Source organism: Pantherophis guttatus, chromosome 5 (assembly GCF_059756535.1).
Source record: "Pantherophis guttatus breed Tessera chromosome 5, ASM5975653v1, whole genome shotgun sequence".
NCBI classification, from domain to species: Eukaryota; Metazoa; Chordata; class Lepidosauria; order Squamata; family Colubridae; genus Pantherophis; species Pantherophis guttatus.
This window is the reverse complement of record NC_142067.1, coordinates 19,766,564-19,785,179: the sequence shown is the minus strand read 5'-3', so window position 1 is coordinate 19,785,179 and position 18,616 is coordinate 19,766,564. Positions and strand designations below refer to the sequence as shown.

The 18,616-nt window shown below is 40.0% G+C and overlaps 1 protein-coding gene across 2 annotated transcripts in view; it reads left to right on the top strand.

Moving 5' to 3' along the window:
* ALKBH8 (alkB homolog 8, tRNA methyltransferase) overlaps positions 1-18,616 on the top strand; it is a 66,223-nt gene that overhangs the window by 21,235 nt on the left and 26,372 nt on the right. For both annotated transcript variants that reach the window (XM_087894647.1, XM_034409479.2), the window contains exons 8-9: positions 8,744-8,850; positions 18,045-18,196. In XM_087894647.1, coding sequence (XP_087750773.1) covers positions 8,744-8,850; positions 18,045-18,196 — 259 coding nt within the window. The remainder of the gene's footprint in view (positions 1-8,743; positions 8,851-18,044; positions 18,197-18,616) is intronic.

The following is an 18,616-nucleotide window of genomic DNA, read 5'->3' as shown; positions in this document are numbered from 1 at the left end:
TACCTCAAACTGCTATTGTATTTTCTCGTTTTTCAATATGCCATCACTTTTACTTCTATTAATTGAGAAAGAAAAAGAGCTTATATATACATAGTGGAACACAGTGTGTCAGAGTTGCAAGTAACATACCTATAGCAAACAAAACTCTGAGGCAGGCAATTTCCCCAAAGAATAGGTTTATTGAATATGTCATATTGGCAAAGGCTGGTGAAAAACGACTCTGATTCTTCCCACAGTTTTCACTTAATTAAAAGTAAAAGTTTGTCACTTTCTCAAAACAATCAGTCACATGGTTCAATCAAGATACTGTCCAGTTGCTAGGTGACTCCAGTCACTGCTTTCCACTTGCAGAAATGTCCTTGGTTCCCAAGAGAAAGTATTTTGTTTTGACTACAACACCCCAGCTATCTCCATTCCCCCCTCCTTATCCCTCTTCTTCAGTGTCTCAGCACTGAAGTCTCAAAATGGCCTCAGTCAGGCGAGCTTCAGGGTTGACACAGTGCACAGTTCCAGTACTCATTTTATTTTACAAAGGCTTACAAATCTCCTAGGAAAATGAGATATTTTAGGAAATATTAAAAGGCAGAATATTTCCCCTAAAAGGGAGGCAGAAATTCAGCCCCCCCCACCTTTGTTAATGGGCCATTAAGGCCTGGGCCAGTCTATTCTACATAACAAAGATCTACCTCCTTCAAGCAAAGCCATAGTAGGAATTACCCAAAGCCCCTTCATTACATCATCACCCAGAAAGGCTCAACCAAGGGACTCAATACACAACCTACAGAGTTACCCCTGCATGGCCCCAATTGAGTCTGACAACCAATCAGAATACAAGCTCAAATTTAAAGCTGGACAGAGGGTATACATCTCTTTCTCTCTTGCAACCATGTGCTTTTTGCCCAGGACCTAAAACAATGTGGTCCTGTCCACCATTAAAAACCATCTTTCCAATCAGCCACCATGTTTCCGGTGTCTTTCTGCTTCTGATGTGAAATGTGTAAACATTCTTCCTTATCTAGATACTTAAACTGGCCCTCTGGATAGAGGCCCAATTATCCCACTCAAATTGTACATATAAATTCATTCTGCATTCAAAAACATGGTGATTGACATTTCTGTGTTAATCCACATTTATAAGATGAAAAGGTTCACTCACAGATTGGATAGTTTCCTTGAATGAAACTTTTGGTAGTTGCCTACAACTAAAAGTCATTTATTTTGAAGTACAATTTGTAGAATTCTCTACGACACGACTAAATGAATGAATTCTACTTAATTGTAAGTCTACGTAATAGAATCTGGCAACTACAAAATACCAACTTCCCACTTTTGACTGCATGAACCATTTGGGTGGGTCTTTCCTACGTTTCTTTCTGTGTCTGTTAAGCTACTGGGGGCTCCTGACACTCTTATCTGATTTTGTCCTTTCTCTTTCCCTTATTCCCCTAACTCCTCCACACATTGCATTGCAATACCATACCTTAAGAGCAAAAACAGACATGTTGTTTCAAACATGACAAGGGATGTGGAAATGAAGTCTTATGAATAGGGACGAAGTGGAATTTGATATATTTATCCTTGAAAAAAAGGCAACTGAAGAGCAATATGGTAGCACTGAAAGAGTGCCATACAGGAGATCAAGACCTGTTATTTATTACCCTGGAAGGCAGGATATAGAATAAAGTTCTTAAATTGCTGTAAACTTCCTAATAGTAAGATCTATTGTATGGTGGAACTAATTGTTGCTGCCAATGTAGTTAATTAATATTTCAAGAGCTATGGTAGGATTATTTCTCTCTTGTAGCTTTTTGTAGCTGTTTCTGTTATACGTACCACCAAACGTTGCTATGGGGATTAAGTAGTTATTAAATAAAATCAATTATCAAAAGAATTGGTGAACTCCCATTCAAAAGCTGATTGATGTTGGATATGCTTTAATTGGGATTCTTGCAGTGAGTAGGTGGCTATGTGGTCTCTATAATCTCTCCTAACATTCTGATTCTGTGATTCATCTAATATTTAATCAGAATCTGCTTCCCTGCAGTTTCTACGTTGTTTTTAATCCTGCTCTTAACAATAATTACCAAGAGGTCTGTTTCATTTTTGTGTGAAACTCTTTCAGATTTTTAAAATTGTAAGTTTAATTGGTTCTTTTTACCCAGCTATAATAATAATTAAATAAATTTATTTCTAGAGGTTCAGCAATAACAGTTTCATAAATCATAAAGGAGTGTTGTGAGATTATAAACAACAATAGATTTATTGTTGCTTTTTGGATTGTATTCTAGTCATGTAGTAGCTGATAGGAAGGGATAGGAGTTATTGTTCTTATACAGATTTGTTGAAAATATCAGGTCAAGTGAGAGGTTTCCCATCTCTCTGCTTAATTTACAACTCAATATGTGTTCCGGTATTGTTAAAGACATCAGCCAAAAAAAGAGACTAAACTGCATTAAATAGTTCTTGCTTGTAGAATTAAAGTGAGTTAGACAACTATGAGAGTCTTTTATCTGGAGCAGAACATGGGCAGTTAGTGAAATCTAATAAACCGGACTATGCTGGAAGCCTAAGTGAATCATTGGTCTTGAAATCATAAAAGGTGCCCACGGCCTGCATTACTTTTCCTGGAGGGATTAAGTTCTTGATATACCAGTCAGCCTGAAAGATCAAGAGACAATGAGCACCATTAAGTTCTCTGCCCCAGGAGCTGAAAGTTCTTGGCAATAAGCTTGCAATAACAAATATTTTGCATGGTAGGGAAACTAAACTCATTCTAAATAGGTTGGACAGGGAAGAAGGAATAGCTCTTAGCCTTGCATAATGGAAATTTTGGATAATGGATAGTAAACCGTGTTGAAGGAGGATTACATCCCGTTGGCAGATATAATTTTATCCTTCCAACCATTACTTAATCAGAAGGAATGTGATAATATTTACAAAATACATAACTATGGAACTTTCCCTAGAATTACCGTGTTGCTATGAAACCCATTTGGTTAGATTTTTCTACCTAAGGTCATTTCAGTTGAGCCTTGGAACTTGTAATCCTAATTATGTGATTTATTGCTTTTATATCCACCTTTTCTTTTGGAGCACAAGGAAATGTTCAAGTAAGTCATATAAGCATGCTAAATTTCCTCTTTTAGGTTGCATTGTGATAGACCCAGAATCACACTGTAAGATAGATGATCCGATGGAGTCTTTAAATTGTATCTCCCCAATTCATATCCAATTTCATATCCATTCCACTTCACTCTGCTGGATCTCAGAACCATCATGTCTTACTGGGTATTGAACTTACACCCTCAATAACTTTTTTTTTTGGCCTACTGAGTCTTGTTCTTTAAACCCCAGGCCTTTCCTGGAGTTACCACAACAGTTAAATCAAAGTTAATGGGAAAAGATACCCTGGCTTATATTTTTCTCTTGATCAAGATGAATATGAATATGTAGTGCAATTTCCGAGAGCAAAACATCTTTATAGAAACTACCTATATTAGATATTAGACTATGGTTGAAACATTTGATTCTATCCTCTTATTTTAAGCTCATTGTGATAAGTGTTCTTTCTCTGGATTTTGCCACTGGTACCTGAGACAAAATGTAAATTGGAATAGCATTATGACAAAATGATTATGTACAGTTGTGAAGATATGGTAATGAAACAGAATTGGAGAACTTTTGGATAGTTAGCTCATTTTGAGAGCAATCTAAAGGCAATAATAAGTCTTGATAGAAAATTTAAAAGCTATTTGAAGGCTTATGTATATTTCCTGATTCAAAATGGTTGGAAAAATATGCTGCTGTATTTCAGAGGCAGGCGTAGTTCTCATTTAGTGACCATATTTAGAATAGAATAGAATAGAATAGAATAGAATAGAATAGAATAGAATAGAATAGAATAGAATAGAATAGAATAGAATAGAATAGAATAGAATAACAGAGCTGGAAGGGACTTTGGAGGTCTTCTACTCCAACCCTCTGCTTAGGCAGGAAACCCTACACCACTTCAGACAAATGGTTATCCAACATCTTCTTAAAAACTTCCAGTGTTGGAGCAACTTCTGGAGGCAAGTTGTTCCACTGATTAATTGTTCTAACTGTCAGGAAATTTCTCCTTAGTTCTAAGTTGCTTCTCTCCTTGATTAGTTTCCACCCATTGCTTCTTGTCCTGCCCTCAGGTGCTTTGGAGAATAGCTTGACTCCCTCTTCTTTGTGGCAGCCCCTGAGATATTGGAACACTGCTATCATGTCTCCTCTAGTCCTTCTCTTCATTAAATTAGTTGGGTTTAGGAATGGTTGCTAAGTAAAACCATGACTGTGCCTATGATCTTACTTCAGTTTTCTGTTGCTTTGCATATTTGCAAAAGTCATAATAAATATGGGGGTTGATTGCAAAGTTACTTTTTGATCACTGTCATAACTCTGAACGGTTCCTGTGTGAGGCAGTCACTACCTGCATTTCTGTATTAAACCTATCATTGTGTGGGGTTTTTTTTAAAAAAAAATCTTCAAGTTGCAGTTGGATGAACAAATGCTATAAAAACTCTACCAAACAGATAAAAAAATTGAAAGAACATTACATCTAACTAAACTAAACATTAACTAAAACTATTTAAGTTACATAATTCTCCTACTCTGTGAAAAAGGCTTTGCTGAAAGAGAATAACTGGCCTAAAGTCATCTAGTGATCTTTAATGGCTATCATGGACTTGAACCATTGGTGAAATGTAAAATTTGTTACTACTGGTTCTGTGGGCGTGGCTTGGTGAGTGGGTGGGGTAATGTGACGGTGGGCGTGGCCAACTTTTTTTTTTTTTTTACTTTTTACTTTTAAAACCATTTTTTCTACAACCTCTTTGGCTGAAGAGGTTGTAAAAAAAAAAAGATTTTAAAAGCCTCTGCCGATCAGGCAACTCAGCTGGAAACTCAGCATTTTTTCCCCTACAACCTCTTCGGCTGAAGAGGTTGTAGAAAAAATGCTTTTAAAAATAAAAAAAAAGCCTCTGATGATTGCGCAGCTCAGCTGGGCATGGGGGGGGCAGGGATTTTTGCTCTGAGCCTCCATCACTACCGGATTGGGCAATCCGGTCCAAAGCATTTCACCCCTGACTTGAACCCTGGGCATCCCTAATCTTAGTTCAACTCTTCAGTTACTATAAAGCATTGGTATTATTCCTAGTCTTATTTTTTCTTTCAGTGTTTGTGTAGGGAGGAAGAAGGGTGCATACCAGGAGTGAAATCCAGCAGGTTCTGACAGGTTCTGGAGAACTGGTAGCGGAAATTTTGAGCAGTTCAGAGAACCGGCAAATACCACCTCTGGATGGCCCCAGAGTGGGGTAGGAATGGAGATTTTGCAGTATCCTTCCCCTGCCATGCCCACCAAGCCACACCCACCAAGCCATACCATGCGCACCAAGCCACGCTCACAGAACCGGTAGTAAAAAAATTTGGATTTCACCAATGGTGCATACATGTATTGTGTATAGGGTGGGGTGAGAATCAGGCTCTAGTTCTACACTTGAAAAATTCAATTCAACATTACTGTATTGAGGTCTTCCTGTGCTTTTCTATAATTTCTGTTGTTGCAGGAGTTCAATTCAATTCAATTCAGTTCAAATCTTTATTGTCAGTGCACAACATATGTACAATGAGATTGGTTGAGCTCCCTCAGTGCACCCCCCCCCAAACACAATACAACTCACAGTGAAGACAGAAAATCTCTAACACAATAAATCATATTAACAACACCCAGTCCTATTGCACCAGTGTGAACATGTTACACGTTGCGCCGGCCCTACAGGTCCATCGTACTACATAGTTATGATGTTATTTCGCATTCAGGAGTCTGAGAGCCCATGGATAAAAACTGTTCTTCAGCCTATTTGTGCGGCTGGCTATGCTTCTATATCTCCTTCCCGATGGTAGGAGGATAAAGAAGTGGTGTCCAGGGTGTGAGTCATCCCTGAGGATTTTCTCTAAGGCAGCGAGCCCTAGCAATCTCATCTAGTGGTATCAGGGGACAGCCCACAAAGTTTTGTGCTGTACTCACTACCCTCTGTAATGTTTTTCTATCCGCGGCTGTCAAACTGGCATGCCATACCATGATACAGTAAGTTCAGAAGCATTTGAGCACGATCTGGATAGCAATAGCACTTAGACTTATATACTGCTTTACAGTGTTTTACAGCCCTCTCTAAGCAGTTTACATAGTCAGCGTATTGCCCCCAACAATTTGGGTCATCATTTTACCCATCGTGGAAGGATGGAAGGCTGAGTCAATCTTGAGCCTGGTGAGATTTGAACTGCCAAATTGCAGGCAGCCGGCAGTCAGCAGAAGTAGCCTCCAGTACTGCACTCTAAACACTGCACCACCATGGCTGATGGGATGTTGCAGTGTTTCCCAGAGTTTAAATGTTTTTCTTTTGCCAGTTTTTCCATATTTGTTTTAAGGGCTTTGTATCGCTTATTCCCTGTGCTAATAGTGCAGTGACTGTGAACATCATTAAACAATGACTCACTTTATATAGCATCTTTATAGCCTCTTCAACAATTATTTCTCTGCCGTCTCTTCTATGGCTCGCCAGATCTAATTTCATCTCTGAACAAGCAGCCTTGCACAACTTTCATACCTTTAAGAAATAGCTCTTGCTCCCTCTGTTCTTGTTTGTAAAGACTCCCCCCCGCCCCCCAACAGATGCTCACACTTTGCTTGCATTATTTGGGCTGTGTCTCACGCAGCAGGAGCAGCATTCAAAATGCAAGTGGTGGCTTATAGCTGTCTGAGCATCTCTGAAAGATCCATCACAGAGTCCCTCGTCACAAACGTTGGCTCCAGCGTCATGTTTTTCCCTGCAGAGCGATATTATTAGCTTCATGTGTGTTTCTCCCCCTACTTATAGTTGCAAAAAAAAAAAAAAAAGACGGCAAGGGATTGTGTGAGATCAACACATCAAGCTTTTTACTCTTTTCCCTGTTTATTCCCCCCCCCTTTTTAAAAAAAATTATTATTGACTGCAGTCCCTGATGATGTATTATGGGCAAGGTAGAAATTTGATCTTTATTGACGTTGCCACCTCTGGAAATAAAGAAAATGGATAAGAACAAAAATAGTAATTGGAAATAGCTCCAGTGGAGGGAACTTGTCATGAGATGAATTGATTCAGCAGTGGTGGCAGAAGTAGCGCTATTGATTGGGAGCCTTTAGTGAATTAAAAAGAGAGCCAGGCATCTAATATGCCTCTTTCTTTTCTTTGGAAACTATGGACGTGCGAGGGAATGAAACAAAGAAGTGGAAATTTACAGTTCTCTGGTTGGACAAAAAAAGATTCACAAAGAGGCACAACAAGATCGTTTCTGTCTCCTTTGGCACCTGATTTTTTAATAGTTAATGGGATCAGGACTTTTCCATGTGGAGGCAAGATGATGATGATGATGATGATGATGAATTAGGGGCAGACGTTGTTTGAAGATGAATGTAAAAGCTGTAAATGCTGATTTTCAATTAGATATTGTTCTAGTTGAAAATGCTGCTGGGGAAGCCAACTAGGCTTCCCCAACAGCACCAAGCTGAGTCCTCATCCCGATAAACCCCTTTTATTTAATTTACACTGAATTCCTCTCCAGCTAAAGTCTTTCCTCTCCCATAGTCTTTCAAGATAGTTCACAATTACCGACCTTGATCAGTCTTGGAGAGTGGCCAGGCTGATATCTTTCAGATGCCGCAATACTTGACAAGAATGCAGTAATGAACTAATTGTCTCCTGCAAACTCCATTCCCCTTTTGCTCCTCTTTTATTCCCTCTGGAAGGGGCCATTCATCGCCCACCTGTGGCCTTACTCCCAAGTCGAACCTTGTTCTTTAGCTGTTCTCTTCGTCTGGCAACTCTGTGCATGTGCTGGGAACTGGGAACAGGCTCCAGCTGTTTGTCTGCCTCACTGATGTCTGGCAGCTGATTACAGGCATATGGCTCTGTCCCCTCTCTGCCTCTGACGCAGAGCCCTCATCAGAGTCTTCCCCAGACTCCCGGACTGGCCCATGCTTCTCCCCAACCTCCTCACTGTCTGAATCTGCTGCCAGATCCACTGGTGGGCCACAACAGATATTTTTTAAAAAATGTTTAAAAGGGGATGCAGCTGCGATTAAAAAAAATCAAAAGTTTTAGGTCAAGAGCGCACAACTTGAGATCTCAGAGCCACTTACATCTGTGAAAGCTTAGAATTGTAGGCTTGTAAAGTCGGAAAGGACTACAAGGATAATATAATTTATCCCTCTGCAGGAAACCAGTTAAACTATCCACAAGAAATGGCTTTCTATCTTCTTCTTCAAAGCCTTCAATGATGGAGAACCTACAATATCCGCAAGACTATTCCATTATTATAGTTTTGACAAGTCTAACAAACAGTTATACAGATTATATATCATAAATCTTCTTCTTAAGTTTTAATGAAATGTAGGCTGTTGCAACTTAAGCCTGTTACTTTTGGTCCTTGTTCCTGTGGCCATGGACAATAGCTCTTGATCATTTTCTTCCTTTTTCTACCAGCGCATGGATATCATGAACCCTGATCCTGTGGATACCAACGTGCCTCTCGGGGCCATTAACTCATGATATGATGCAGAAAGGGCATTAGCATGTCTCTCATCATGTGATCTGAATGGTACATCTTGCATCTTGCAAGTACACATCTTGACAGCTGTCAGTGACAAGAAATAATTGTGGATTCCATTCTTTTTCTGCAGATTGTTATGGATTTTAAACATCCTGATGGACGCACCGTTGCAGTGTTGCTGCCTCAGCGGAGTTTGCTAGTGATGTCTGGAGAATCCAGATACCTCTGGACCCATGGGTAAGAGCTGGTTTTTACCTTGCAGTCAAATAATTATAAATTGGCAATGTATAGTATAGTGAGACTTTATTTTTGTTAGCGGTCAATAACATAAACAACCTATTTAACCTGTTAAAGGTAAAGGTTCCCCTCGCACATATGTGCTAGTCATTCCCGACTCTAGTGGGTGGTGCTCATCTCCGTTTCAAAGCCGAAGAGCCAGCATTGTCCGAAGACGTCTCCATGGTTATGTGGCTGGCATGACTAAACGCCAAAGACGCACAGAACACTGTTACCTTCCCACCAAAGATGGTCCCTATTTTTCTACTTGTATTTGTTACGTGCTTTTGAACTGCTAGGTTGACAGAAGCTGGGACAAGTAACGGGAGCTAACCCTGTTATGTGGCATTAGGGTTTCGAACCACTGAACTGCCGACCTTTCGATTGACAAGCTCAATGTCTTAGCCACTGAGCCACCGCGTCCCTTTAATCCTGTTAGTAATATGCATAAAAGACATATCACCACCTTAAAGTATCTATCATCTGAATTTTGATTGACTATATGAGCAATTATGAAGGAAGAGGTCTTATACATATGAAGCTCAGTTTTCTGTTCTGTTGACAACTAAAGAATTAGAAGTTTTCATACAGGACTTGTTTGTTGAGGCAGAAAACAAACAGTGATGCCACCTGGGTGAAGGTGCAAGTATTTAAGATAGATGACATTTCTTAACCCTACCCTTCCTTCAAGGAGCCTCCTCAGATATACATTTCATTTTCACATTAACTCTGTGAGGTCGTGACTTTAATCATCTGCAAAGCTTTATGGCCGATGAATGATTTGAATTTGAATTTCCTTCAACCTAATTAAACCTATTAATCAGTAGAACACCTGGATTCCAGAGGGCATCAGAAAGAGAGCAGGATATGTTAGCAGTTCCCGGAAACCTTAAGAAGTAGGAAACTGATAGAATTAAAGCAGCCTCCCTCAGTTTAGTGGGAATAGTCATACTTAGCTGGAGTTGTTATTCCAACATTTAAAGACAGCAGTTTAAGAATAGTGAGCTAGGGGAATAAAGCAGATTATGTTGCATTGATAAATAACACTGAACTAGGAGTTTTTAAAGTAGACATTGCAAATGAGAAAAGCAAGCATCGATGATTTATTCAGTTCTTGGGTTTTGGGTTTGTTTCTTTGTTTTTGTCAGCTTGTATCTAGAAAAAAAGTGGAACAGAAAAGCAGTCTAGAAATTATAATTCTGGTAAACTGCATTTAAAAACAAGCTGGGATTTGCAAACTACAAAAAATCAGGAATTCATGTTCCTTTTTAATTGCTCCATACATCATGTCAAATTAAAGCAAAGTATTCACTTTGTGGCTTAATAAATTCTATGAACTTAGAATGTAGTAAATCTCATTGAAATCTAGCCTATAGGTAGTCCTCGACTTACCATTCATTCAGTGGCTATTCAAAGTTACAATGACATTGAAAAATGTGATTTACAACTAGCCTTGCACTTCCAATCAATGCAATATCCCCATAGTCACATGTTAGAAATAGGTTGTTTGTCATCCAACATGATTGCAATATTCTGGGATCTTGTGACCATCCTTTACAACCTTTCCCACTGACTTCCAGCAAGCAAAGTCAGTGGGGAAAGCCAGATTTGCTTAAAGACCACGTGATTCACTTAACAACTACAGTGATTTGCTTAATCATGACAAAAAAAAGGTGGGGGCATAACATGGGTGCAATTCACCTAACCACCACCTTGCTTAACAACAGAAATTCTGGTTAATTCTGGTTAACAAATTCTGTTGTGGTTGTGAATCCAGGATTATTCTTAATACACATAAAATATTCATCAGTTTGGCCAGTTAATACCAGGGGTGAAATGCTCCCGGTTCGGACCAGATCACCCGATCCGGTAGCGATGGAGACGGGTGGTTCGGAGAACCGGTAGCAAAAATCCCTGCCCCCCCCATACCCAGCTGAGCCGCACGATCATCAGAGGCTTTTTTTTTACTTTTAAAAGCATTTTTTCTACAATCTCTTTGGCCGAAAAAATGCTTTTCAAAGTAAAAAAAAAAAGAGCCTCTGATGATCGTGCAGCTCAGCTGGGATCCTCAAAGGCTTTTAAAAGGCTCTGATGATCACAACTGAGTTGCCTGATCAGCAGAGGCTTTTTTTCTTTTAAATGCCTCTGACGATCCAAGCTGAGTTGCCTCTGACGATCAGGCAACTCAGCTTGGATCATCAGAGACATCTAAAAGAAAAAAAGCCTCTGCTGATCAGGCAACTCAGCTGGGATCGTCAGAGCTTTTGAAAGCATTTTTTTACAACCTCTTCACCGAAAAAATGGTTTTAAAAGTTAAAAAAAAAAAATGGCCACGCCCACCCAGTCACATTACCACCCCCAACCAAGCCACACCCACAGAACCGGTAGTAACAAATTTTAGATTTCACCACTGGTTAATACCCATTTTGCAAAAAGCAAAGATAATGCTTCTGAGATTTATAAAATGTGTACATAGGTGTATTTGTGTTTGGTTTTGCTTTGCTCACCAGTTAGAGTCACCCATTATTTGTTCTCCAATAATATTTTTTTGGCCTTGCTGTAGCTCCTTTGACAAGGCTAAATTCAGGTTTTTAGCATAGACATTAATAACAGGCAGAAGGCTTATCTTGTTGGAAATGAAATGCTGATGATCCTGAAGGCTGAAATTCTGGGGATTTTTCAATGCAAGCTGGTCCATGCCAGGCCAAGCTAGTTCCCAGAGGCAGAGTCCACCCTGAGGTAGATGATTATCAAACAGGATTATTCTAAGCCCCCTTAGTATTATTCAACATTCCCTCTTTCCTGCCTTCTTTAATATTTATTTATTTGTTTGTTTGTTTGTTTTAATTTGTATACCGCCGTTCTCCAGCAGGACTCAGGGCGATGAACAGCCAGAATAAAACAGAACATACAAAATTTAAAAACAGTTTAAAAATAATTAAATATTTTTGGCCGCAATTTAAAACAAACCCATATGAATATGAAATATGAAATAGATGCTTTGGAAATAGCTTTTTGCTGCTGCTTGCTTCCTGCCATCTCATCCTCCTTGTACTGTCCTCTCAAGATTGTCTTCTTTTCATGATCCTCTCTTAAGTTCATACGTTATTTGCTATTCAGCGTGTATATATGCATATGAACATATTCCTATGAGGGAAGCCTTTTTATTTTTATTATATTAAAGAACTCTTTGGGGTGGAAAATCCCCAACTTGTTATATTAAAAAGCTATATAAGAAAGAGAAACAAGCTCTACACTAAACAGGATCAAAGAGAGAAAAATGGCAAAAAAATATATATGTAAAAATCAATAAATCTAAGATTTATTGCAAAAAAAACCCCCCACATCTGAATCTTGTCTGAGTCTATAGCAGACACTTCGCTATTGTAAGGAGGAAAAGCAGGACGCACCTGGACAATTAGGTTGACCTTCGATTTGTTGTGTGCTCTTGGAATTGCTTTACTTATGAGAAACCCCACTGGGGAGAATCTTGCAATATAGCCCTTGCTCTTTTGATCCTAGAGACATCTAGTTTTTCTGCCTTCCTTCCTTCCTTTTTTTCCACATGCTGGCTCTTTTGATTCTTCTTTTGACTCTGGGTCTGCTCTGTAGGAACAAGAATGGTACTAAGCAGGAATGTCTTTGCAAGTGTTTTGCTTTTAATAGAAAGGCATCACTCTTCTATCGCCTTTGAAACATGAAGATGAACTTACAATTGAAGTTATGCTGCCTCAATACAGTTTGCTAGTGATGTCTGGAGAATCCAGATACCTTTTAAAGGTTTTAGCTTTAGAACTGTATGTGTGTGGACTTGTTTGGTCATGCCATTGATTGTTCGACATATGTATTACCGTGTTTTCCCGAAAATAAGCCCTTCCCCAAAAATAAGCCTGTCAGCATTCTGATGCTGCCATAAAAAGACGAGGCTTGACTTTTCACCTACTTATTTTCTCTGTAGATAATACCCCCTAGGAGATGGGATGGGAGGGGGGAACATTCCTGTGGGGTGAGGTCAGAAGCTGGGGAGACTGACTTGGAAGATGGCCAATGAGAAGATGAGAATTGGGGAATGGAAAGGGAAGGGTTTGGGGGTCAGAGGGTTAGTATCAGCTACGACGAAGTCGGGGCCAGATCTGTCGTACTCAATAAATGGAATATTTCAGCAAGGATTAATTGTTTGGGAGTGCAATTTATTTGAGATGACATCGAAACCTGACAGATAGCCGATACTAACCCTCTGACCCCCAAACCCTTCCCTTTCCATTCCCCAATTTATTTGAGATGACATCGAAACCTGACAAAGCCCTTCCCAAAAAATAAGCCCTCCCCGAAAATATTTAAATGCATGCATAGTCGGTCCCCGCCATTTCCTCTGGTTAGGGTTAGGGAGACAGAACTGGAAATCAGGTAAGACAGCAAGAGGAGGCCCATCTTGCTCCACGCACCCAAAAATAGTGAGACCTCCCTGAAAATAAGGCCAAGCGCTTATTTCAGGGTTCAAAAAAATCTAAGAAACATGGTATTATGAGAGACAGAGGCAGGGAGAGAAGGAGAGAAAGAGAGAGAAAGAGAGAGAGGAGGGGGAGAGAGAAATCCTTTACTGAAGGAATTTCAGACACAGCGAGTGTCATAGACTGGTCTCTAGATGCATCCAGAGGTGAGGAAGTATAGATGGAAGTCTTTGGAGACTTCAATATTGACACTATGTCAGGTCTGCCATCTTCAGTTTGGCGCCTCGCTGGCATCCTGCTGGCATCCTGCTGGCATCCTGCTAGCATCCTGCTAGGGGATGAGGGGGCACTGGGGAGAACAAATGGGCAATAAACCTGCATTGGGATAGCACTGGGAAACTAGGGGGAATGATAGTTAAGGAAGACCAGAGATGTTTTGAACCAGTTTGTGCCAGTCTTCAAGTACACCAAGAAGCCTGGAGACGATCGGGAATGGAATGCTGATTGCTCCAAATACTGAACGTTCCTAAAACACCTAAACATCCACCCAGTGACTGGAAATAGACCGGTTAAAGGGGGAGGGACGGATTGAGGGGAAAAGCCTGTATTCTTTCGTGCGGGAAATTTAGTTCTAGCCTGACTCTACTGCAAACAGCACCCTTTAGTAAAAAAAAAAAATCACTTCAAACCAGTGGTGGGTTTCAAAATTTTTTACTACTGGTTCTGTGGGTGTGGCTTGGTGGGCGTGCCATGGCTTAGTGGGCATGGCTTGGTGGGCGAGGCAGGGGAAGGATACTGTAAAATCTCCATTCCCACCCCATTCCAGGGGAAGGATACTATAAAATCCCCATTCCCTCCCGATCAGCTGGGACTCGGGAGGCAGAGAATAGATGGGGGCGGGGCCAGTCAGAATTTTTATTACCGATTCTCCGAACTACTCAGAATTTCTGCTACCTGTTCTCCAGAACTGGTCAGAACCTGCTGAAACCCACCTCTGCTTCAAACCAAATGGAGTCGAGGGTCTTTCTTTTCTAAGGGAGCGATCCAGCTGAGACAGGACTGACACACTTATCTTATTTTGATGCACATGTATGGTGCTCCCTAAGGCTAGCATTAACACCAATAGCAAGAGCATTTAGGCATGTGTATTGCCCTATACCACTTTGCGGCACTCTCTGGGTGGTTTACAATGTTGAAACATTATACGGATAGTTCTCGCCTTACAACAGTTCATTTAGTGATCCTTCAAAGTTACAACGGCACTGAAAAAAGTGACCTATGACCATAGTTCATACTTATGACCTTTGCAGCATCCCCATGGTCACGTGGTTTACATTTGGATACTTGACAACTGCCTCACATTTATGACGTTTGCAGTGTCCCAGAGTCATGTGATACCCTTTTGCCCTCCTTCTGACAAGCAAAGTCAATGGCGAAACCAGATTCACTTAACAACCGTGTTACTAATTTAAGAACTGCAGTGATTCACTTAACAAATGGAGCGAGAAAAGTCGCAAACCTCACTGAACAAATTGGCGCAAACCTCACTGAACAAATTTCTCACTTAGCAGCATAAATTGTGGTCGTAGGTTGAGGACTACCTGTATGTATATTGCTCCCAACCACCTGGGTCCTCATCTTTCCGACTTCAGAAGGGTGGATGGCTATGTCAACCTTGAGCCCCCATCAGCATCGAACTCCAGACTGTGGGCAGAATACTGCACTGTAACCACCGCGCAATAACAACATTGTTGTGTATATATGCGTTGGATCTATTGAAAGGGCAGAGAGAACAGGGCAGAGAGAGTATGTGTTTGGGGCTTTCTGTGACTCCTTATTGTGAGTAGATCATTTCTTTTTGAGGTTAATATTGGTCTTAGCAGATGCTACTTGAAAACCCCTTTAGAATCATCCATCTTCCATGTCTTACAGAATGTAAGATTTCCACTGCTCTGGGGAATGATCCTCTCGAAGGCTTTTTGATATTACGGAGCTTTCAAAGCCCTGAATGCTCTTAATGAAATGTGCAGTATCGGATTATTATTATTATTATTTACTGTCATCAGGTGACAAAATAGGTATTATTCAATGGTGGGTTCCTCCCAGTTCGGCCCGGTTCCACCGAGCCGGTAGAAGTGACAATATAACTTCACCGAATCGGTTCTCCCCCCCCGCCCCCGCCCCACGTTATTCTTACCTTTTATTTGGCCCCACCCCCAATCTATTGCTGCCTCCTGAGTCCCAGCTGATCTGCTAGAAGGAAAAAAGCTGTTTAAACTCTTGTCCGGGGGGGGGGGTTTAAAGGGCCACCCTACAGCTGATCAGTGTTAAAAGGCAGTGTGCTGGTAGACCGATGTCTCCAAAAACAAATGAGTAGACTAGTGCCTGCAAAAATAAATGGGTAGACCAGTGCCTGCAAAAACAAATGAGTAGACCGGTACATCTCTGCAAGCAGTTAAAAGCCTGGTAGACCAGTACCTCTACTAAATCCTAAAGAATTGTCACATGACCATCAAGCCATGCCCACAAAATAAGCCACACCCACAGAACCGGTAGTAAAAAAATTTAGAACCCACCCCTGGTATTATTGTATAATACATACAATTATATGAGTCCATCCAGCAGTAATATCATTTTACCATATAATGGAGAGTGTCATTAAGCACTTTGTCAAAGACAGTGTGATATATTAGTCTCAGTCTTCTCCTTCTCCTAAGCTAGTATCTTTATTAAAGGAGATAAGATTAGTCCAGAATGATTTGTTTGTTACAAAACCCTGTTAATTGAAGCATGCTTATCCAAATTTCCATAGCTGTGCAGCTTTGATAATGTTTTTGAAGATCTTGCCTAATATAGATAAAAAAGTAACACAACTGTTGTTTCCCAGCTCTTCCTCCTTCACTTTTTCAAAGATTGGGATTTCAAGAGTGATTCTGTGATTATCTCCTTCAGTATCCTAGGACAGGGGTCTCCAACCTTGGCAACTTTAAGCCTTGTGGACTTCAATTCCCAGAATTTGCTGGCTGAGGAATCCTGGGAGTTGAACTCCACAGGCCTTAAAGTTGCCAAGGTTGGAGACCCCTGTCCTAGGACCTATTCCTTCTAGTTCTACTTAAATTAATTTCAGTTAGCTAATTTCTCTCTTATCTTTTCCTTATCAATCTCAAGCCATGGTTCCTTCCTTGAGTGGCATCACCCTGAACTGGTACAGTTTCGTTTTCCTTCTGAGAAGACAGATGCAAAACATTTTTTTTATTTATATATGAAATTCAGAGATTGCCTACCTCAGTCACAGAGCAACTCTGGGTGGTGCACAATTAAAAACATAAAAAAACATATAAAATATTATATTTCAATAAAAGGAGGCAGTTAAAACAAGGATAAAATATTCTTGAGTTACATTAAGTTCAGCCTTGTTATCATCACCTATTACCATTTCACCATTTTCTCCTTGTAGTGGTCCTGTACTCTTTTTCGTTTTCTTTCTATGTCTAATATACCCAAATAATATGTCTTTTCGATTTTGGTATCACTTGCAAGCTTTAACTTTTTCAGAGCTTTAACTTTTTTTTTTTTTGGACAGACTTCTTACCATTTCTGGATATGATTTTGTATTCTCCTTCTGTTATGTTTAGCTATTTCTATATCCTATACATATCTTTGTTAATATATGTTATCTATATATAAAAGATACCACTCACTCATCATGAAATTTCCAGAACGGTAAAGCCTACAAACTTGAAATTTGGCATGTATGTTCCTCTTGGCTTCTAGGTTCTCGCTAAGAAAGGATTTTTCGAAATAACCATCAGATCATTAGTATTTCATATACATATTATATTCACAAGCTCTGATGCTAAGAAGCTAGACTTTCTACACCCCCTTCACACCTGAAAAGAACTCTGTTCCAACTGCCAGTTGCCTTAGATTAACACGCTCTGATGCTACCCCTTCGCTAAACTGGGCATGGGCGTGGCCAGCGCGTGACTCATCCGGCCTGCGAGCTGGGACATTCTATTCCCTCTCCCACTCTGTTCCAACTGCCAGTTGCCTTATATTAACACGCTCTGATGCTACGGAGTTACACATTCTACATTAAGTTTCAGGCTTTAAGTGCCAATTTATCACGCCCGATCATATAGTTTTGTAGTGAAGCACGGGCGTCCGGCTAGTTATTGTATATTTTTAATTATCATTTGTTTTACTTGAGTTAAATGTTTTATTGTTATATGGGATATGGAAAGCTCAAAGATTCAGGAACAGATTATGAAGTTTTTCAGAACTTTTTTTTCTTGAATTTAATGGGGTTTTGCGCATCCCTTTTGTTGTAACACTTCTATTTAATATCAAGCTCTGAAATCTAAATCTAAATATTCCCTATTTTGTCCTTGTTATGGTATAAGTGGATTTTTCTGCTACTTCTGTATACAAATGGGATCAAAGGTTTTGTTATGATTTACTTAGCTATCATTCCCTTTCTGTAATTATTCTTGTTTGGGCTACTGCCCTTTGACACTGACCACCTGAATTAATTGGGAGGAAGAATTAGTGGTAGATAGAAAAGATTCTGTCTTTGCTGAAATTGTTCTGAATAGTCATATTCTTCAATGTTTTATACTCTAGCTTAAAACATGTGTGCCAAAATGTGATATTTATGAAATATAAAAAAAGGAGTGAAATCCTGACCTCTGTTTTATTTTAAAGCATTACACCAAGGAAATTTGACGTTGTTCAAGCATCAGAAGGAGAGAATGTTGGAAGCATCACTGCTGACATCAGAAAGTTAACCTTAAACAAAAGGGGAAAGAGAATATCTTTCACTTTCCGGAAAATAAAGAGAACTCCTTGTTGCTGCTGTAAGTATTGTGCTGCGTGCAATTTGAGCCTCTTTCAGTGGGAATCTTTTTCAAAACTGTGTGATTTTCAGAATCATTTTAACTTTCGAAAACAGCAAGTATGTGTCCCTATTGCAGAATTTTATTTTAAAAAATTCCACCCATCTAATCATAGAATTGATACTGAATTAAGACATGTCTGATTATTTGTGAGTTACATCATAGCCTATCTTTACTACAGTATGCTACCTATATAGTCATCCACCTCAGAGGTGACTTTATACCAGGGGTGTCAAACTCGCGGCCTACAGGCCGGATACGTCATGCGCTGGCCACACCCACACCCATTTTAGCGAAGGGAGGAAAAGTCATGATACGTCACGTGACGACAACATGACGACACGAGTTTGACACCCCTGCTTTAGACAGCCTGCAGAGGGT